Genomic DNA, 20,532 nt, shown 5'->3' with positions numbered 1-20,532 from the left:
TTTTCATTCTCAGAAATTATCTTGATAATCCAGTGAGCTGAATCTTATCATCTGTTCCTCCCAACAAGAATATAAATGGTATAAGAATGAGGATTGTATGCCTGGCAAGGTGGCTGACACTTATAATCCCAGCACTTTGGGAGGCCGAGGCAGGCAGATCACCTGAAGTCGGAGTTCGAGACCAGTCTGACCAACAAGGAGAAACCCTGTCTCTACTAAAAATATAAAACTAGCCAGGTGTGGTGGTGCATGCCTATAATCCCAGGTACTTGGGAGGCTAAGGCAAGAGAATTACTTGAACCTGGGAAGCAGAGGTTGCAATGAGCCAAGATCATGCCATTGCCCTCCGGCCTGGGCAACAAGAGTGAAACTTCATCTCAAAAACAAAAAAGAGAAAGGATTATATATTCTATCCATCATTCTTACGTTTCTCAAAGTACATAATCCTCCTTATTTGTGGATTGCAGGCATTGCTAACTGCTACTAAGTTGCTCATAAAAGTGCTCCTTCAATAAAATTCTCTTTTATATGGTACAGAGCAAGGTAGTGGCATTATCTAAATTGTGTGACTAGAGAATAAACCCATGTACATACAATGGGGCAGAGATGAAGGCTGGATAATGTACAATTCAATCCTCAGCAGGTGGTTTCATATTTACGCAGTGGAATTGCAACATCACCAGTTTTGCTTATTATCTGTCTCTTGCACTTGACTGAGAGCACGATAAGGTGCCATATGGACTTTCAGTCCCTCCCTGTTTTGTCAGAGTGACTAAGGCAATGCGGGTATGAAGAAGCCCCTCGTAAATAGATTTAGAAAGAATGAGTGAAGGATAAACATGAGCGCTTTGTTCATCAGTTGGATGTAAGCCATTGCCATTCTTTTCACTCTTAGGGTCAATAACTGCTAAATTCAAACAGTGACAATTAGCTAACTGCTTCTCAGTTTGAACTTTTAACCATTTTCTTTGTGCCTATAATACTTCTGTAGGTCCATGTAAATGGAAAACTAAGCTATAAAACCAGGGGTAGACTGTAAGCTCCAGGAAGGGCAGGGACAGCGTAACTGTTTTGCTTACTACTGCATCTCGGGCCTCTAGTACAATTCCTTGATTGTAGTAAATGCTAAACAGACAATTTTAATGAATGAACAACCATTGAAAAATGCCTTTCTGGTAGATGTGGCCCAAAATCAAATTGCCGACCTGGCTATAAAATCCCCAAAGCTCCCTTTCTGAAAAACTATGAAAGTATAAAGTGGAGTTATTTTCCGTTATTGACTCAAAAGAGGCTTCTTAAAAAGGAAAAACACTAAAAATATCCCACAGACCTGAAATGTAGACATTGTCCTGCAGTAAGTTCACTGGCAGTCTCTGAGTAGTCAACAATTCCATATTCCTTTATTTAGAATTTATTATAATACACAACTATAAATTCTTCCTATTTCCCCAATGAGTTGCAATCCATCAACATTTCTAAAGCATCCATTCATAAAAATTATTCATGGTGATTATGCATTCAAAATGCATGCAAAGAATAAGATTTCACTTGGGGCAGACATACCCAGAAGTGTGGATTAAGCTTTTAAATGCTAAAATCTTGTCTCTTCCCAAAGTATTGGTTGACTCTTAACTATCTGTCATCTTTCCTAAAGCAGGCAAAACAATGCTCATAAAACTGACTTCATTTTCAGACCCATTCCTACTTTGATCAAAACAAAACCAGCTACCTCTTCTTCAGGGTCACACTGGCATAGTGTTGACGTTCCGCTATCATGCAACTTGTTTGCAAGAAAAAGAAAGTCCCATGAGCTACTCATGAGCTGGTTCAGTGACACTTCACCTCCAAAGTAGGCTCCATCATCACATTTTCATGCTAATAATTATGACTAAGTGGCAAGACCTTTTATTCCAATTGTTTACCATGAGATCCATGGAATTACGCTTAGCATTCTCTCTAATACTATTATGATATAGGAGGAGACTCTAAATTCATTAAGAAAGGAAGATGTGGCCATATCTAGTGGCTCATGCCTGTAATTCCAGCACTTTGGGAGACCAAGGTGGGCAGATCACCTAAGGTCAGGAGTTCAAGACCAGCCTGGCCAACATAGTAAAACCTCATCTCTACTAAAAATACAAAAAAATTAGCTGGGCGTGTGGTAGGCACCTGTAATCCCAGCTACTAGGGAGGCTGAAGCAGGAGAATTGCTTGAACTCGGGAGGTGGAGGTTGCAGTGAGCTGAGATCATGCAATTGCACTGCAGCCTGGGCAACAAGAACAAAACTCCATCTAAAAAAAAAAAAAAAAAAAAAAAAAAGAATAGAAAGGAAGATGTAGAAGGTGATGAATTTTTACAATGTATCAGGATAGAAGTACTGGCATCACACTTATTGTTGCCATTATCGCTATTTTAAAAGGTTCTGAGTTAACAATTTTCTTGGTAAACATAATTGTGCATTCTGAAATTCATCCTCATGGTAGACTTGGGAAGATTATTTTGCTTTCAAGTTTGAAACAAAAGAAGAATACAGAAAATGTACCTTAAGGCCCCAAGTCTCAACTCTTAATAATGCTGGGAGAATAAAGAAAGGAACTTTCTTCTTTGGGCAGGAAAGAGGGAGAGTGGATAACTATTTCAAGATAATCCTTTGAGCTTCTTTTCAAAGCAGCTGCTTTGCTAAGGAATCAGAAGGGGATGGAGGAACAAATGTAAACAGGGAAACTGTTTGGATAGCAAAGAAATTTTTCTCGCCATATGGGAGAGAATAGGGATCTACTTCCTCAGGAAATGAAGAGAGGGCCTCATGAACAGTATACTCACTGAATGAAATTTAAGATGTACTTCAGCTGCTGTATGTTTTAAGTGCCAAATCTGCACAAGCCATTTTGTACAACTACTTCATTGCTCAATATTTGTGTGTTATCTTCTCTTATTTATAGTCTTTTTGGAACTTTTCTTTGCAAATTAAGGCAGAAGGTAGACTTTGTTCTTTGTGGTATAATTATATAAAACTGGAAACATTTTATTGGTTCAAGAAATGTTAACTTTTCAGATCTACACCCAAACCAAGAAGCTTATCTGATTTAAAAAAAAAAAAAATGGAACACAGACCATGCTCCAAGTTTGCATCATCTTAAACACTTTAGAATTTTCAAAATGTGGCATCAAAGAGTATCCCCAAAATGATATTTTTTTAAAGTACCCACAATCTCTGTAACATTACTTTAGAGCACTGTAGTATAAAGCAGTAGCATTACTGCCTTTGGTCACTAAGATGATGGCTTCTAACCACATATGAAATTTGAAACTATCACTTTTTGTTAATCCTTCTTCAACTTCTTCCTCCACACTTTATCTCTGATCTTATGTATTGAAACATTATTTTTGCTAAAGTCCTTAACCATATCTTTCTTAAATACATAAATATTCTAATGGAATCATCTAAACCCTCTCATATGGTCCTATTTCTGTCTTTCAACCCTTTTAGACAAAGACTATACACCTCAATATCCGAAACTACACAACATCCTTTACTTGTCTGTTGCATTGGCTACCTATTAACCAGAACAAATTATTAACAGAATTTTAAAGGAAGCATCTTGAGTGTGGGTGAGCTGGGAAGGAAGAATCAATTTACTATATTTGTAATGGTCTCATGAATTATTATGTATCAAAAAATCTCTAGGTGAGAAAAAATGACAACAGTACTAATACCAAGCAACAAATTAAGAACAAACAGATCAGGTTTTTGACTGAGAGTGTTATAAGATGCTGAGCAATTTGCTTAACCTCTGTGAGCTCACATTCCTCTTTAATCAAATGGAATAATCACACTACCATCACTCTCATAGATGGGGAGAATCAGGAGACATAAAGTATGTAACACATTTAGCTCAGGACCTGGCACAGAGAATAAGCATTGGAAATCAACATTTTTCCTCTTCATTATCATCAACAGTATTCTGCCCTAAAATCCTTTCTGGTTCTTAATTCTTCTATGTATCTGGCATCAGTGAGTTTTAACTGGCCCTTGTCATTCAGCCTATTGTGTTATTTCCTTAAGAATGGCAAGCCATTGCTTCACCCTCTCCTTCATTATTATTATTTTTAAAATTCATTATCTCCATTCTCTTCTACTAACCCAAGTGGCTCATTTATCATTTCTCTTTCTGAAGAAAATTATGTTTGAACAATGTATGTATGTTTATACAGGGCAGTGTTACATGCACAGTTTCACGTGTCCGTTACTGACATCAAAGCAGAATAGTAATGTTCTAAAGTTCCTCCTGGCTTCCAAGTCACCCTCCTTGGTGCCAACTCATGTGTCAACTAAGGTCAGCAAGCACAATATTGTCACATGGCTGGATCCATTCTTAGAATACTGATCAGTGGATGTTGTTCCTCAAAGAGATATCTGGCATTAAATTCATAGTGTAGTTCAGAAAACCTTTATCAATATTTTGGCACTGTGCCACAGCTAGGGATACCAGTACTAGGCAACTTAGCTAGGTAAGTAACAAAATAACTTCAATGTAATGTGGTAAGTGATATGATTTTTTTTTTAAAAAAATGCTATAGGAGCTCGGAGTAAGATCACTGAACACAGTAGGGAGTAGGACTGGGAAAGAAGACCAAACGAAAGTCAGGGAGGACTTCCTGGAAGAGAGACCATCAAAGCTACCCAAATGAGGGGCTGTCAGGACCTTGGAGACCAAGTGCAGCAATATAGGTATGTCACTGTACATAGTTAGGTGACACTAGAATGAAACTTACTACTCAGGGAGTGGTAGAGATAAGCAACAGCCAAACCACAGAGGCCCTTGTATAGCGTACTGAGGGTTTGGACTTTATCCTGAGGGTAAAGTCACTAGAGGATTTTAGCCAGAGTAATTACACAGTTAGACTTCTGTTAATAACTATATTGTGTACATTAGATATAATCTTTAAAATTATAGGATCTACCCTCACATTTTGATGGATAACAAAATGGACATCCTCAAAGCCACACAGCAATGTAGTCCCCCATGCCTGAATTTAGGACATGGATCTCCTGTACTTTCAGCAAGTTCTTATTTTGACTTTCCTGTATTATGCCCCAAATGCAAGGATACAGATCTTCAGGAAAAGGTACAAAAAGAATTCTTTTAAAATCTACCTCTGTTCCTAAGGAATTTACAAAAATAACACATGTCAATGTTTCTACTACATTCTCCTTATACTCCTTTGGACCTTAAAAGCATGGACATATAAATATATATTTTATATATATGTATATATATATGTTTTTCTTTTTCAATATCTAAAAGAGATTTTTGCATTTTAGTCTTGGTTCAAACTATTGTGTTAGATCCCACTCTGAACTGAACCAGAATTACTTCTCACATTTCTGGCTTGGTAAATTAATCACTGTGGTATCCACAATCCAAGATTGCATCAAGAAATCTCCCAAAAACCTTTGAAAACAAGCTTTATATTATAAAAGAGTTAGAAAACAGGAGCTGTTTTCTCTCTTTCATAAGTGTTTTGAACAAATCAGCACTCCATCGAAAGGAACATAACAGTTTAATGTTCCATCAAAGAATGGAATGCTTGTTTACCTGAAGTAATGGACTGATAAAAGTAACTTGCGTCTGTCTTGATTGATACAAAACTTTCTCAAAAGATGAATCTGGACAACCAAGCTCTTAAACAAAGAAGAATCACTAACAAGAAAATAAAGCCTGAATTCATAATGGAAACATTTCCAAACTGTTGATTCTATACAGTTATTAAATTCAACACATGCAAAAAAAAAAATAAAGTAAAATAAAATAAAGTAAAAACAAACAAACAACAAACAACCTTCAAATGCAAGAATGCATTTGATTTTAAAGGAGCTAACATTTACCTAGGTTTTCTGGTACCTGTCCTGGTGCCATTCTTATGTATTAGCTCATTTAGTCCTCAAAACCACCTTAGGAGTTAGGCTCTATTGTAAACCTCATTTTACAAGTGAGAAATTCAGAATGTAATCAGAAGAATCAAGTGACTCAATGTCATACAGTTTGAAGAGATGATTCTAGATTTATGAGTTTGCAAAGTTATTCAAGATCATACTATACAAAAAGTAATATGAGGCTCATTTTATAAGACATTAATAAACTAAAGTTTAAGTATTTGGAAAGTTTAATCTTTTTATCGCTCAAGGGTGAGAACAATAATACAACACTAGGCCTCGAAGTATGTAGAGCTCTGCTCAATTAATTACTCTCTTGAGTTTCACAACTTGTGAGGTCGCCAGCATGCGTCAGCACCCTTACAGACACAGAGCAGACAGTCTAATACATACTCATGTGTCTGCTGGCATAATCCATTCCCTAAAGCTTACAGATACAGTTTACTGAGCATCACTTATGGGTCAGACAATTTCCATATATTATCTCATTTATTTTTTTATTTATAGAATTTTTTGTAGAGACAAGGTCTCACTTTGTTGCCCAGGCTGTTCTCGAACTCCTGGGTTCAAGCAATACTCCTGCCTCCGCCTCCCAAAGTGTTTGGATTACAGGCATAAACCACCATGCCCAGACTATCTTATTTAATTCTAGTCTCCTTCCAACTATGCGCTATTACCCCTACTACCCCATTAAACAAATGAGGATATTGATGCCTAGTCAAAGGAAGTAAATGTCATGCTGTAATCCTAATAGTAGAGCTAAGATTTAAACTCCAAATCCCATGCTCACTCCAGTTAGCACAAGGCCAATAAGTCAAACACTTTGCACAAATATAATTTAGTGCTTAAAAGTAGAGCAGGAAAATGTGTTAATTCTGAAAAAATATTGTTTTCTATAGTACAATTATTGGGGTGATTGTGATTTGTGATTAAAAACTAGGCATATAACATCATTTCCGGGTTTAAAAAGGAAGGAAGGGAAAGAACAAGGAAAGAAGGGAGAAAAAAAAGAGTGAGGAATAGAAGGAAGTTGCAAAGTATTATTTTTCCATTTTATAGAAGGTTAAGAAAAGGTTAAGCAAAGATAAATAAATTGTCTGAGAGCCCATGTCAAGCTAGAGTCAAGAGGCAGAGGTAAAAATCTATGTGCTTTTGACACAAAACCATGTTCTTTCCATTTTCCTTTGACAAGTGGCTATATTTCTATAGATGCTGAAAATGACTTCACTCATATAGGGAAAAGTAGGAAATCACTCACTGATTCAAAATGAGGATGACCCATGTTCTGTCCTCCTAATTCCAACTAAAGCAAAGAGCTTGGGAATGTAGGCTATGAATCCAGATCTGGTTCATAAGCCAGCCCCACCACTATATTGGTGCTGTGCTCTTGGGCACATGATAGAAAGAAGTAACTTTGCTCTAGGTAAACTCTTTCATGATTATAGTTAGAGACATTTCCTTTCTTCAGTTTTTGTTTTTTTAAAAAAGGAATAAAAATTACATTGCTCAGTACAAAAGTGAATTTGAAGCTGGAGTTATTTGAATAAATTGCTTCAACTTTCCCTTTCACTCTGGTAGTGGAGACTTTGCAATTAATGTCACTTTCTTTAAGAAAGGAGTCATCACTGTTGATAAGCATTACATTGCCATTTGTTTAATGCCAATAGCAATAATAAATGTTTATTTAGTATTTTCTTGGTGTCTGGCACTGGACTAAGTGCTTTTTTGTGGATTATTTCATTTTCTCCTTATAACCACTTATGATAAATGTACCATTGCTCATTCTATTTGGCAGATGGGGAAACTGAGGCTCAGAGGTTTTTGTTCTTAGGCAACCAAAGCAGACCATCTGACTGCAGAGTCTAGTTAAGCACATCTCTGTTCTGATGTCTCCCTTACCTGTGTTGAGATGATGTCAGGACTTTTTAGCCAACACTTTCATCTGTACCTAACTTCTACTGAGCAAGTTACAAGGTAATGCTACTGCTAAGGATGCGCTGACAGTCATGTTTTTAAAAACTAAAGATACTAATGCAGAAATTTTTTTTGTTACTATTAATGCAGTTGGATTGATTAGAAATTAACAAAACAAAGGCCGCAATATAAATGGCTGGTAGCTTAAAAAACCCAGACATAAGCATAAAAACATTATTATCAAATAGTTTTCTAATATGATCCCAGACATTTAAAATAATCTTCCAAAACGGCATGTAAAGAGGGCCGGAGCAAATTGCTAAAATTATTTTCGGAAGTGTCTTTCTATTTTGAAGAAGTTATTTTGAAACACAATTTTAAAATATTTTTAAATATGACGTCTGCCAGCAAAGTACTACTTTATTTGAAAGACAGAAAGCTTTCTGGCAATGCAGTAATTCTTAATTCCATAAAGTCAGCTGACATCTTTAGAGTTTACAATGAGCCTCCCTCACAACAGTCAGATGAGTCAGTCAAGGGGTTTCCATTTGACAGCTGGGAAGATGGGTGGGAGAGGCTGGTAAGGAAGCCCAGGCTCCCTGACTTGTGGGAGTGTTGCTCTTCTACAACCATTAACACTTCTGGTAAGTACTGAGGAGTGTGGGGTCAGAAGCAACCCATCACTCAACCAGAGGACATAGCTTTGCCTGCTCTCAGCCTTTCTGCTGTAAGATTAAAATGCATCTTCATCTCTACACACAAATTTGAAAAAACAAAAAACAAAGGAGTTCAAGCCTTACAGGTTCTACGTGCATGCATTGTCTATATTGGTGTATTATATTGCAGTGATGAGAAGGAATCTGGCCTTTAGATTTAAATAGGGTTGGCTTCAAATCCAACCTCTTCCACTTACTTGTACTTTTTAGATTCTAATCTCGGGCAGGTTTTCTTAATCTCACTGAATGTCAAGGTTTTCTTTTTCTTTGTTAAAAAAATGATGCCAATAATAATATGTACTTCACAACATCTTGCTACAATCGAATGAGATACACTCGTGCAGTTTGTGGCATGGTGCTTCACTCATGGGGAGTATTCCCATATATTAACTTCTTAATTTGTCTTATTTCCTTATCCAGTAAGCTGTTCTTTCGCTTCTTTAACAGCTTGTCTTTGTCCTACTTTGTATAGCTATTTCCTTTCAACAGAAAGGGAAGAAAAGTAAAGGAGATAAAATTGGGAAAATTTTAAAAATTTTGCTAAGGCTGTTTATGAGTATTAAATAAGATAGATAATGTATAAATAAAAGAGCTAAGCTATTCGTCTCTAATGACTGGTTTTAGTTTTTTTATTTATGAAAGCCCTATAGCCAAAGCCAGGAATTACTAACACTGAAGTTATTACTTACAGCATACAGATTTGTATAATGTTCTGTGATATACTATTCTTTTGGAGAAGGAAATCATGCTCTATTAAGTGCCACTTACTGTGATGTTAGACAGTCTATCTCTTTTAATTAGCACATCAATACTACTAGGTGGCGACTTCTGTGCCCATTTTAAATATTGAGAAAGTGAAGTTCAAAGAGAAAAACCTTCTGGGGTCAGTAAATGTCAGAACCAATGCATTTCATCTATACCCATTCAAACCTTTGCTATTCTCTCACATCGTCTCCAATTTCACCAAGTAAATGACGTTATACACTCACTGAAAATTAATGCTATAAATAGTGAACAAAGTAGCCTTGCCAGTCATCAACCAAATACATCTGTGTGTGTAATAGACCTAGCACAATTGTTAAAATTTTGCCATTCAAAAAAAAGGCTTATAAAAAAATGTATCAATACCTAACAACCTGAATTAGGTCTTCATTCATTTCACAACGTTCCAAATGTACTTACTTAGCAGCTGGCAGGAGCCACTCTTTGAGGCAACTGCAATCATGAAATTTTTGTTGTCCAAATTCTATTACTGAAGGCTGTTTTGAATATCTGAGTTGCATTTGTTTTTGATTCAATGTTCATGTAACCAGAATGTGTATCTTTGGGGTATTAAATCAGCCATATTAAGGCACTGTGGTTAATGCCAGCTGAATCTCTTTTGCAATAAACACCTGGGATTGGCAGGAGAAAAATCTTGTCTTAGTTTTCTTATCTGTGAAATGGGATTTTAAAAAATAACTACCTCTCAGAGGAAAAGTTCTATGAATTAATTAATCTTGAAACTGTTTATCAGGATGGTTTGATTTTATAATACAATGGTAGAAGCTATTTAAAATGGCTACACATTTAAATGACAAACACGACACATATTACAGTAAACTTCATCTCTTCAAGTTGAATTAGTATGTGTGACATTTGTACAGAAGTGCAAACAGTAAATGGTCAAATCAGTCTTGGATTTAAAAGTCTAATTATTTTAAAATATAAATAAATAAATGCAAGGGCTTACAACAGGTCCTTACATTGTGAGCATTATATAAAAAATTGCTAGTATTATTAGAAGCTACTTCTAATTTTAAATTAAAGTTCTCTACAGTCAAATGTGTGTGTGTGTGTGTGTGTTTGTGTGTGTATGTATGAAATACAGCAAGCTTAATAAATGCCCGTATATATTTTTTCCTTAAAAACCCAACTTTCAAATAAAAAGAAGAAGTATATTATTTTTAAAATATTATTAAAGCATAGAGTACTGTGGCTTCAGTACATTACAAACAGGAACTAAAGTTTTAAAAACACTTTTCTGGGCAAGGGCTAAGAATAAATATGTATATATAATTTGTTACAAAGATAGTAGAAGAATTACATAAGCCTTATTTTGTAGTTCTGTGCTTTTCTACATAGAATTTATGTTATGCGAATATTAAAAATACTATGCTAGTAACTTCCTTTGCATTTTTCATGCATGTTGCCTAATCCCTTTATTATCTCCTCATTTTGTTTAGTTCCCATTTTGGACCACCTGGAAGTAGGAAGCACCAGCCATTCTCTTGTACTGTGATAATGTCTTTCAAACAGCAGAATGACATATGTGTTAAGGTCAGCCCTCTGACTAACAGAGCACATCAAAGATTTCTGAGTAGGGCCCACGGAATGCAGCAGTTTTCGAAAGTTGCCAGAAATCCAAACTAAAGCAATCACAGAGCTTTCGGTTGTTCATCAAAAAAGGAAATCCCTAATGTGTTTACTATTTCAGAAGCATTAAATTGTACATTTAAAAAGAACCATAAATAATGATGTATGACTGCCGAGGTCTGTTTTGCAGTCCTTGGGCTTTCTAGATCACGTTAGAAACTATTTTATACGAAAACATCTCTACCCTCTTTTCTCCCCACTCCTCCATCTAAAGTTCTGTAATGAATATAAATTTTAACAGCCAGCACATCCATATGGATAACCATCCCAGGGGGGTGGCAAGGCCTTTATAACAAAGCACACTTTCTCTGTCACACTCTGCTTGGAAGCCAAGGAATCTGTGTGTTTTCCCAAGGCAGTTGTTTGGGAGGGCACTGAGAAAGGAACTCCAAGTAAACAGTAGAAAACTCAGCACCACCGTAGGGCCTACGAGGTTCCTTTGCAATAAACCATCACTATTCAGTTGTATTCCTTAGAGGCAGCCTGGTTCACTGCCACTCAAATACACACATTTAGGTGAAACAAACCAGTAATGAGTTGCGATTCAGCCCTGGAGCTGAGTAAAGACACTGAAACAGAAAGGTCCTCTTCTTTAGGGATTTTATGTCAAGGAGAAAAAAAGGGAAAAGTTCTAAGCACTCACAGGGCTTATGTTCAGAAGATGAACTTCTGCTTCTGAAAAGGCAACACGGTATGGGCATATGAGACAAACACAACGCCCCCCCTCCAAGCTGTGCTCTTTCCTCCGAGGTTTGCACAGGATCACGATTATGCAGTGGGGTATCCTTTCTGCAAAGGTGAACAAGGCTTGCTTTTTTAAGTGAGCACTGAGTTTGCTGTGGTCCTTTCTTGTCCTTTTACATGGTCACTCTAAGCAAACGCATTCTTTGTGAGCAACAGACAAATTTTTGAGCTGCTGCCTGTGTACCTGGAATACAGAAAGGCTACCTAATTGACTTGCTTTCATCCAGTTCACCCACCCATTTTCTTTCTAATCGGCAGCACTGAAGAGCCCCAGGGCAACAGCTAGAGGCGCAAAGTCAAGTGCTGAATTTCTGCATCCAGATAACCCAATGATAGCCATTGCTACCTTTTTTTTTCCGCTAGACTACTGCCTCAATTCTAAACTTGTTTCTCATGGGTAGCTCACTAGACTTTGCCAGTGCTTAGAGAAGATCCCTTCTTGGTTTTCTTTCTCCATTTCAGCTCCATGCACACAGGTACTGGAGGTTAAAGGGACAGAAAGACAGGCAAATACAAGGAAGTATTACCTTTTGTTAGCTTATCTCCTCAGTCAGCTAACTTTGCCTTAGAGTTCTTTTTCATAGAATTAAAACATTGAGAAGAAATTAAAGAGCCTCTTTAACTATAGATTTTGCTAAAAAAGGAAAGTGTAAATATCATTCTCTTTATACAGAAATATCAAGTAGTAGGTGAAATGGATAAAAGTAGAACAGTCTAAATTTAAATCTCCTTCAGTTATCCCCTTTGGCTTATTCATAATCATAAAACAATGGTTATAATGTATATTCACGCTGAAGCAATGGCTACATAAATCTGAGAACTGAAGGAAGCTTAAATGCCATCTGGTTCAAATCTCTATTTTACTAGTGCTTTAGAAACAGAGAATTTTAGAACCAGAAGACACTTAGAAATCACCTAGTCTCACTCATTTTACAGTTGAGCAAACTAAGATCTGGAGTTCAAATAATTTCCCAAAGTCCTACTACTTAGTTATAGGTTAATAAAAGAAATCAGCCTCCTGATACCCAAACCCAAGTGGCAGCCTAGAAACAAAGTAAAATGTAGCCAAAGGACAAAGACAGGTACATAAAGAACAGTCTTCCTTTAAATGACACATGTTATGATTTTAAAGAAAGAGCCATGAGCCCCAACTATGAGAAAATCACTCCCCCACCTCTTTTTTCTGTAGAGAAAGAAATAGGTAGAAATGGGGTGATGACAATTCTCTTCAACTCCCAGCCCCTGTAAACAGTTTTTAGTATACTCATAATTAAGTGAAAAGGCGAACACATCTTGCTGCATCTATACATCAGAAAGGCTACAGTCAATGGTTTCTATGAAACAGAGCCTATACAAAACAACCCCGAAGGCAGCATATATTATAAAACATCTTGGTGTTCCCTCAATTTGTTTTGTAAATTGTTCTGGTTATATACGTGACTAAGACCAAGAACAGTGTCTAAGACCAAGAACAGTCTCCTGCAGTTGCTCATGATTTATGTGGTAGAAAGAGAAAAAGATCATTCCTCAGAGATTTATATCTAAATGCCTTGCCCTAATTTACAAAAGGGAACATTAAGGTAATCCAGAAAAGAAAAAAATAAAAGTCTCAAACTTGCATAATGAAAAAAAAAAGTCACTGCACGTTGCCTGGTAAAGACAACAAAGACACCCCACAGAAATGAATGCATGGCCTCACTCAGAAAAGCAAGTGCAAGAACATTACAGATGGGAAACTGACCAAGTCTCTTTAGTCCAAAATAGAATAAAATAAAACAAAATAATTCCTTAGAATCATACAAGGAGAACTTAGAAAGCAAATGTGGAAATATGAAACTGAGTCAGCAATAGTGATATTTCCATTTATATTATCTATTTTAATTATCTAATTCATTTGTACTTTAAAATAAAAACCTTAAAGAACTTAGCATCTTTTGTGCCCACATATCAACTTCGTTTTCACATATTCCTGGATTAATGTGTGTGAATTATAGTCTATAAACAGGTATCAGCCTATCATGGGAGTCACCAAATCGACAGATGTAGATTTGGGAAAACTTGGTTTCTGTGCTTAGTTCATTAGGCATCATTTACCTGCAGTAAGTCAGTTTTTCTCTGACTTGTAAAGCAGGCCAGCAGGCACTCTCTTCTCAAGAACAATAAATTCAAACTGTACATATAGTAAAGACACATATAAAATTTCATTTAGCCCTTAAAACCACCATGCGAGAAAAATCTCTATAACTTTTATAATCATCATACAGATTATAAACACGGAAATCCCAAGAAGTTTAACAAACATTTGCCTAAGATCATTTGTCTCATGACTAGTAAAACAGGAATTAGAATTTAAGTCTTCAGAAGCTAGAGCCTAGAATCTTTCCACCAACCATATTTTAGGTGTTCCTCAGATACCTATGGAAAGTGAAGGCCACATGTAGTGGGATTTGCCAATCCATGTAAGAAACCTCTAATACCCAGACTTGCTATTTCAGTGATAATTTTTTTCTTTTTTTTTCTTTTTTTTTTTTTTTCTGAGACGGAGTTTCGCTCTTGTTACCCAGGCTGGAGTGCAATGGCGCGATCTCGGCTCACCGCAACCTCCGCCTCCTGGGTTCAGGCAATTCTCCTGCCTCAGCCTCCTGAGTAGCTGGGATTACAGGCATGCGCCACCATGCCCAGCTAATTTTTTGTATGTTTAGTAGAGACGGGGTTTCACCATGTTGATCAGGATGGTCTCGATCTCTCGACCTTGTGATCCACCCGCCTCGGCCTCCCAAAGTGCTGGGATTACAGGCTTGAGCCACCGCGCCCGGCCTCAGTGATAAATTTTTATATGATTTATGGTGATGGAAACATTTCAGTCACCCATTATTAAAGAACAAATGTAACCCACAATTTACTATCTTCAAATCAGTGGTTAGACATAAATAAGATTTAGCAATTTTAATTGGTTTGGCCCAGACTTTCAGATTTCCATATGGTTATTTTCCTTGTTTTATGTTAAATGTAATCAACTTAGCACTTGGGTTTTAAAATCTTGGCAGAATGTATCAATTAAAAGCTACATAAATTAGAATTATTCAATGCATACATTCCAAATTGAGTGATCTTAAGGACAAGATTTAAAAAATGCTCTTTTCATAAATATGTTAATTTTCTTCTACAAAGTAAACTTGCATCGTCACCCACATGACAAACTTCATATAGATATAAAAGAGATATTTTCTTTGGAGTAGTGAAAATTAACATTCTTTTTGCTTCGCCTCTGAGAGTTAGTATGCCTAAAATGGATTTTTTTACATTGTTTGCAAGGTGAATCTTTCTTATCTCAGTATTTCTGAAACTGACAGCAGTTATGATATTTCTCACAAACCATCCCCAAACTAAAATGTAAGCACAATATTGATAAATGTAACACCAGGCACATTAAGCTAATGGTGCTCTTAATGAAATTTTAATCAGTGTTGCAAAATATGGTACCTTGATTGATATTTAATATGATATATCAGAATATTATGTTTAAAAAATAGTTATACATTGAAACAGATGTTCTAAGCCCAAGCCACAGTTACCTCTAGAAACTATAAAACCACACAATCTGAATACAATACAATCAAACAGAAATATGAAAAACTCAAAAGACATTCATTTCTGTAAAATGGTGATTAAATTTATTGTCACAAAATTGCTCCACATGGCTGTTGCCTGTGTCATTATATTCGAAATAGTGAAGTGTACCACATGTGCTAAATGAATGAATCATTCATCAAACCCCAAGTGGTTGTTGATGGAATTTTCACACTTACTTAGCTTGACTGAAAGGCCAGAATACCTGGAGTCCCCATGATTCTTGGAGAGCTGTGTGATTCAAATTAAAACCCATTTAAAAATATTATTATTAAGTTCTTTTTTTACATATGAGATAGTAGGGGAGTATAGAACCAGTAGCTTTATAATAGAACCATGATATTGATGCCATGTTTATAAATGACTATTTAAACTACTAAATATTAATAGATATTCTTCCCTGGTGAGAATAACATTAGATTCAGAACAATCGATCCTACTGCTTACTGTCCAATTTGCATAGGCTACTTTCCATCCATGCAGCATTGCTGCACAGAAAATTTTTATTTTTATTTTCTTTGTAATTTTTGAATTAGATAATTTAACAATATGAAAGAGGATCTAATTCCCCTCCTCTGTTTCCACAGATTATCTTCTTGATTTTGGGCTATTTCTAGTGTCCTCTTTTTCGGTGACTGTGGAATTGCTAGAAGTATTCTTAAAAGAAAACCTTGAAGGTTATTAGATCCTGGGCAGTGAATGCCTTCATTCAACAAGGGCACTGCCCTCCTTTGCCTGCAAGCCGTTTAACATCAGCAAGTTCCCCCAAAGGGCCTGCACTTTAACTTGTGTGATGTGTGACCGAACAGGTCACATATCTAAAATACTTAGCTTTCTCAAATGTCTCTGGTCGGCAGCACTGAGTCACTAATGCCACAGCCACAATGTTTCAGACTAGATTGACCTCTTTCTAGTTTTCAATGGAATTATTCCATGTAATCCGATTTACACAGCCATTTAATCAAAGCGAGAAAGGAGATTACAGAGCTCACATTCGTTTTGCAAAGCAAGGGTGCAAGGATAATCAATCCTACTGCTTCTCAAAGTGACTTGATAGTACATCACCTCCTGCCCCACCCCCACTTTGGAGTGTTGGACATTAACCTTGTCAGTCTCTTGCGTTCTGATTTGAGTAGGAAGATTTAGGCTCTTTTCTTGAACTAGAAGGTAGCAGCTTCTTCCCACAGATCTCACCACTACCATTCATGTGAGCAGATGCTACTATTTTTATAAGTCTCTACCCTTCTTATAATTCCGCAGAAAGCTTGTCTAAATTAAGAGATTACAATGAAACTTTTCTTTTGTTGCAGGTATCTTTAATATTTGCATTTCAACAGCACACTGTGGTGATTCCAGGTGTGGTGCTCAATGCTTTGCCTGAAAGCTAACCTGCTTGCCAGAGAGGCGAGAGGCACGCCGCTTCTTTTCTCTTGGAGAGTGCTCTGGAGACTATGCAAGCCTCTTTTAGCCAGGCAATGTCCTTTTCCCCTGCCTCTTACCAGCACAGGTACAAGGGGCTAGAGTCTTGCAACTTTCTTCCTAATGGGTACATTTGCAGGCCTAGAAATCTGTTTAAAATATAATGCTAACCAGGTCATTTGATAAAGGATTTTGAGCACATTGATGCCTTCATTCTAAACCGGCGATTTATACAAACACCCCGATTTCCTTTTCCCCCACCTCTTCCATCCCTTGTACACATTTCAGGAATTGCAATCTCCGACAGAACCTCAGGGGTGGTGAAAGGGCAACCCTTACCCAACCCGCGGTAGATAACACATAATTTCTAAGGGGTAGGAGTGAGAGGAGGTAAGAATCAACAATGGTGAAGAGAACCGTGGATAGGGGCACCGTGGCGGCCAGGGGGAAAAATTTTAATTGTCTCTCTGGGCAGTGCTTTACCCACAGTGCTTCATGTATAATGCCGAATTTAGCAGCACTAGGAATTATCTCAGTAACTATCATTTAGAGGTGTCTATTTCATAAAAAGCCTTTATCTCTGCTGAAATGGAAAAAGGTGCATGCATTGTGGAGGTACTGGGGCTCTCTAGAGCCCACATAATGCCGCAAACTAGGCAGACACCGCCGAGAGCCAAGTTTCCCGGGCAGGCCAGGCAGGTTCCCGCCCCGCCGAGAGCTGCGGCTTAGGATCTCCGCGTTGGCTTCGCTCCTGCAACTGCACCCGCGTCCGCGCCGCGCTCGGTGCCGGCGCCCACCTCGGGGCTACACAAATAAATCAGAGTGCGAGAGCCAGCGAGGGTGGCGCGTGGGGAGCTGTTTCATAATCTCCCGGAATGCACGGGAAAACCTCCTATGCAAAGGCATGCCTTCCCGTGTTAACTTAAAATTCCTTGAAGCAAAAGCCAACCGATCCTTCTACCAGACGGGAATTGCAGTTTCCGACTGACAGCTCCAAACTTCACTGCTGAGGCTCCAAACTTGACACCGGCTCCCTCTCAGCACTCCCCCTCCTTTTCTCCCTGGCTCACCCGGCTCGGGATCGCACACCACGCCGGCCTCCCCCGCACTCTCTTGGTTCACCCGGCAGGCACAGCCCTGCACGCCCCAGCTGCAGGTCCCAGGACGCGCCCGCTTCCCAGGGGCACCGGGCGCGATTTTTCTTGGAAAGCCCGCGAGCTCCTGGGCGCGCCCTACTCACTTGTGTCTTCTTCATAAGGAAAGGCAGCGCTGCGATCCAGCACGAGCAGTGGTGTGGCGACTCCGTTTAGCTGTTCTGGAGCTCCAGCATACTGCACGAGCAGCGGCTGCAGATAGTCCACGCATTGGGTAGCCCGAGCGCAGCGCCCTCTCCACTGTCCGTGCTTCCTGCGGCGCTTCTAGTCTTGGCGCGAGGCGGCGAGCGAGCCCGGCTGCCGAGCCACCGGCGCTTTTATACAGTTCCCTCCCGCCAGCTCCGGACACGCCTCTTTCCCTTCCGGAGCCCCGGGTAGGCGAGAAGCTGGCAAAGGCGAGGAGGGAAGAATCGGGAGGACAGCCAGACGCTGTAAATGACCCAGAAGTTGGGCAGATGAGGCCAACCGCGTCCCCTCGCCTGGGGGTCCCGGACCTGCACCGGCTGGAGGCCGCGAAGGCGGGGATGCAGAGGGCGAAGCTTGGCACCCGGCAGCTGCTGCTCGAGACGAGTCCCAGCTCAGCCTCCCGGACCCGCCGGGGCTCACTTGGCACCCTCGGGGCCAAAATAAATACCTCTCGCGCAGGAGAGGGCTCGGAGCTACCTCTTTATAAAGAGTCAATGAGGGAGAGGAGTCTGGGAGGTTCGGAGCAAAGAATTCACCCGGCCTGCCTTAAGGAAATAAAGTTTAATTGCGACCTGTAGTTAGGCTATTGTCCTATCCCCCTTATTTTTTTAAACAATTACTTTAGTGAGTGAATATTTAATAATTTCAAAAATTGTTGACTCAAGTATTGCAAGGGGAGATCCTTCTTTCGGAATGGTTTGTTACTGTGTCTTTAGAAATTAAGATTGAAAGAGAAGTGATAGATTATTAAACTGCAGGTCACCAAAATAGCAAGGTTTTGAAAGTTGTACTTTTTTGAACGGAAAGATAATGCAACCACGATAATAGCTAATACTATTATGTGATTCACTTATTCATAGGATGCCAGACTAAGAACTACACATAGATTATCTCATTCAATTCTTTCATCAAATCTATTAATATAGATCTTATTATTTTATTCCCATTTTATGGACAATGAAATACAAGCTTAGGTTAATTTTCCTGACCAACCATGTCTAGTAAATGGCAGAGCTCTAATTTAAGTCTAGAGTCCCAGATGTACAGTCTTAAAAAAAAATACTTTAAGCAAATATTTTATTGATTCTCCAAAATGTGTCTATTTTTGTTTGTATAACTGGAGAATATTGCAAAGCATTTCATTATTTTTTAAAAGAAAATATTAGCTGAACATTAACATCAGTAATCTTTAGAAGAAAGAATAATGTATGAATTTAGGAATTAGTTATTTTAATAATAGAGTAGGATTCCAAATTTGCCTTAATTAATTCAGGTGCGTTTGTTAAACATGAATATGCCAAACCTATAACCAGGGCAAGGCTTATCCATTTCACTCCAGATGTGCTGACCTCTGTGATTTCCCCAAATGTGGGAAATTCGACTGCATAATTTAGTGGACGACTGCGTTCTCACTTTCTCATGTTAGAAAAAATATGTATAGATAACACATTAATCATGATTCCAGGTTGATAGTTGCTTAGAAAGATTTTTATACATCAGGTACTCTTACTCAGAATTAGTACAAATATATCAAACATCAAATATCAAAATTAGCTGCTTAATTTGGATACTGGAGGCAAAACAAATGATTGTTTTCTTTTTCTTTAAGGTTTATTTTTATTTTTTATTTTTCAGGCAGAGTCTCACTCTGTCTCCCAGAATGGAGTGAAGTGGCACAATCTCAGACCACTGCAAACTCTGCCTCCCGGGTTGCTGGGATTACAGGCACCTACCCCCAGGCCCAGGTAATTTTTTGTATTTTTTTTTTTAATAGAGACGGGATTTCACCATGTTGGCCAGTCTGGTCTTGAACTCCTGGCCTCAGGTGATTCGCCCACCTCGGTTTCCCAAAGTATTGGGATTGCAAGCGTGACCCACCATGCCTGACCTCTTTAAGGCTTTTTTGAAGTCAAGCATTTTATTTTTTTCTCCAGCTTTATTAAGGTGTATTTGACAATAATAGTATCTATTTACCATGTACAATATGGTATTCTGCTTATGTATACATTGTGAAGTTATTAAAACAGGCTAAATAACATACCCGTCACCTCACATACATTTTTGGGAGATGAGAATTTTTAACATCTACTCTTTGCTGTTTTGAAGTTCCTCCGTATATTTGGGGGATTGATTCCTGGACCTTTCAGGTATACCAAAATCTACATATATTCAAGTCTCACAGTCAAACCTGCACAACGTGAAGACACAAAAAATCAGCCCTGCTTATCCATGGATTTTACATCTCTAGCATACTGTATTTTCTATCCGAGTTTGAAAAAAAAATGCATATAAATAGACCCACACAGTTCAAACCTGTGTCGTTCAAGGGTCGACTATATACAGTACATTATTATTAACTGTAATTATCATGCTATACAATAAATCTCCAGAACTTATTCATCCTAACTAAAACTT

The 20,532-nt window shown here is 38.1% G+C and overlaps 1 protein-coding gene across 5 annotated transcripts in view; it reads right to left on the bottom strand.

The window, feature by feature from the left end:
• Positions 1–18,236, bottom strand: part of KITLG (KIT ligand) — an 84,528-nt gene extending 66,292 nt beyond the window's left edge. For 4 of the 5 annotated variants that reach the window (XM_003927863.2, XM_074402447.1, XM_003927864.2 and 1 more), the window contains exon 1: positions 18,018–18,235. In XM_003927863.2, the coding sequence (XP_003927912.1) occupies positions 18,018–18,032 (15 nt within the window). In that variant the 5' untranslated portion in view covers positions 18,033–18,235. Of the gene's footprint in view, positions 1–18,017 lie in introns of all 5 variants that reach the window. The other variant, XM_074402449.1, reaches the window with a different exon arrangement.
• Between the last annotated feature and the right edge of the window lie 2,296 nt (positions 18,237–20,532).

Source organism: Saimiri boliviensis, chromosome 7 (genome assembly GCF_048565385.1).
Source record: "Saimiri boliviensis isolate mSaiBol1 chromosome 7, mSaiBol1.pri, whole genome shotgun sequence".
NCBI lineage: Eukaryota > Metazoa > Chordata > Mammalia > Primates > Cebidae > Saimiri > Saimiri boliviensis.
The sequence above is the reverse complement of the archived record's forward strand: the minus strand, read 5'-3'. Positions and strand labels throughout refer to the sequence as shown.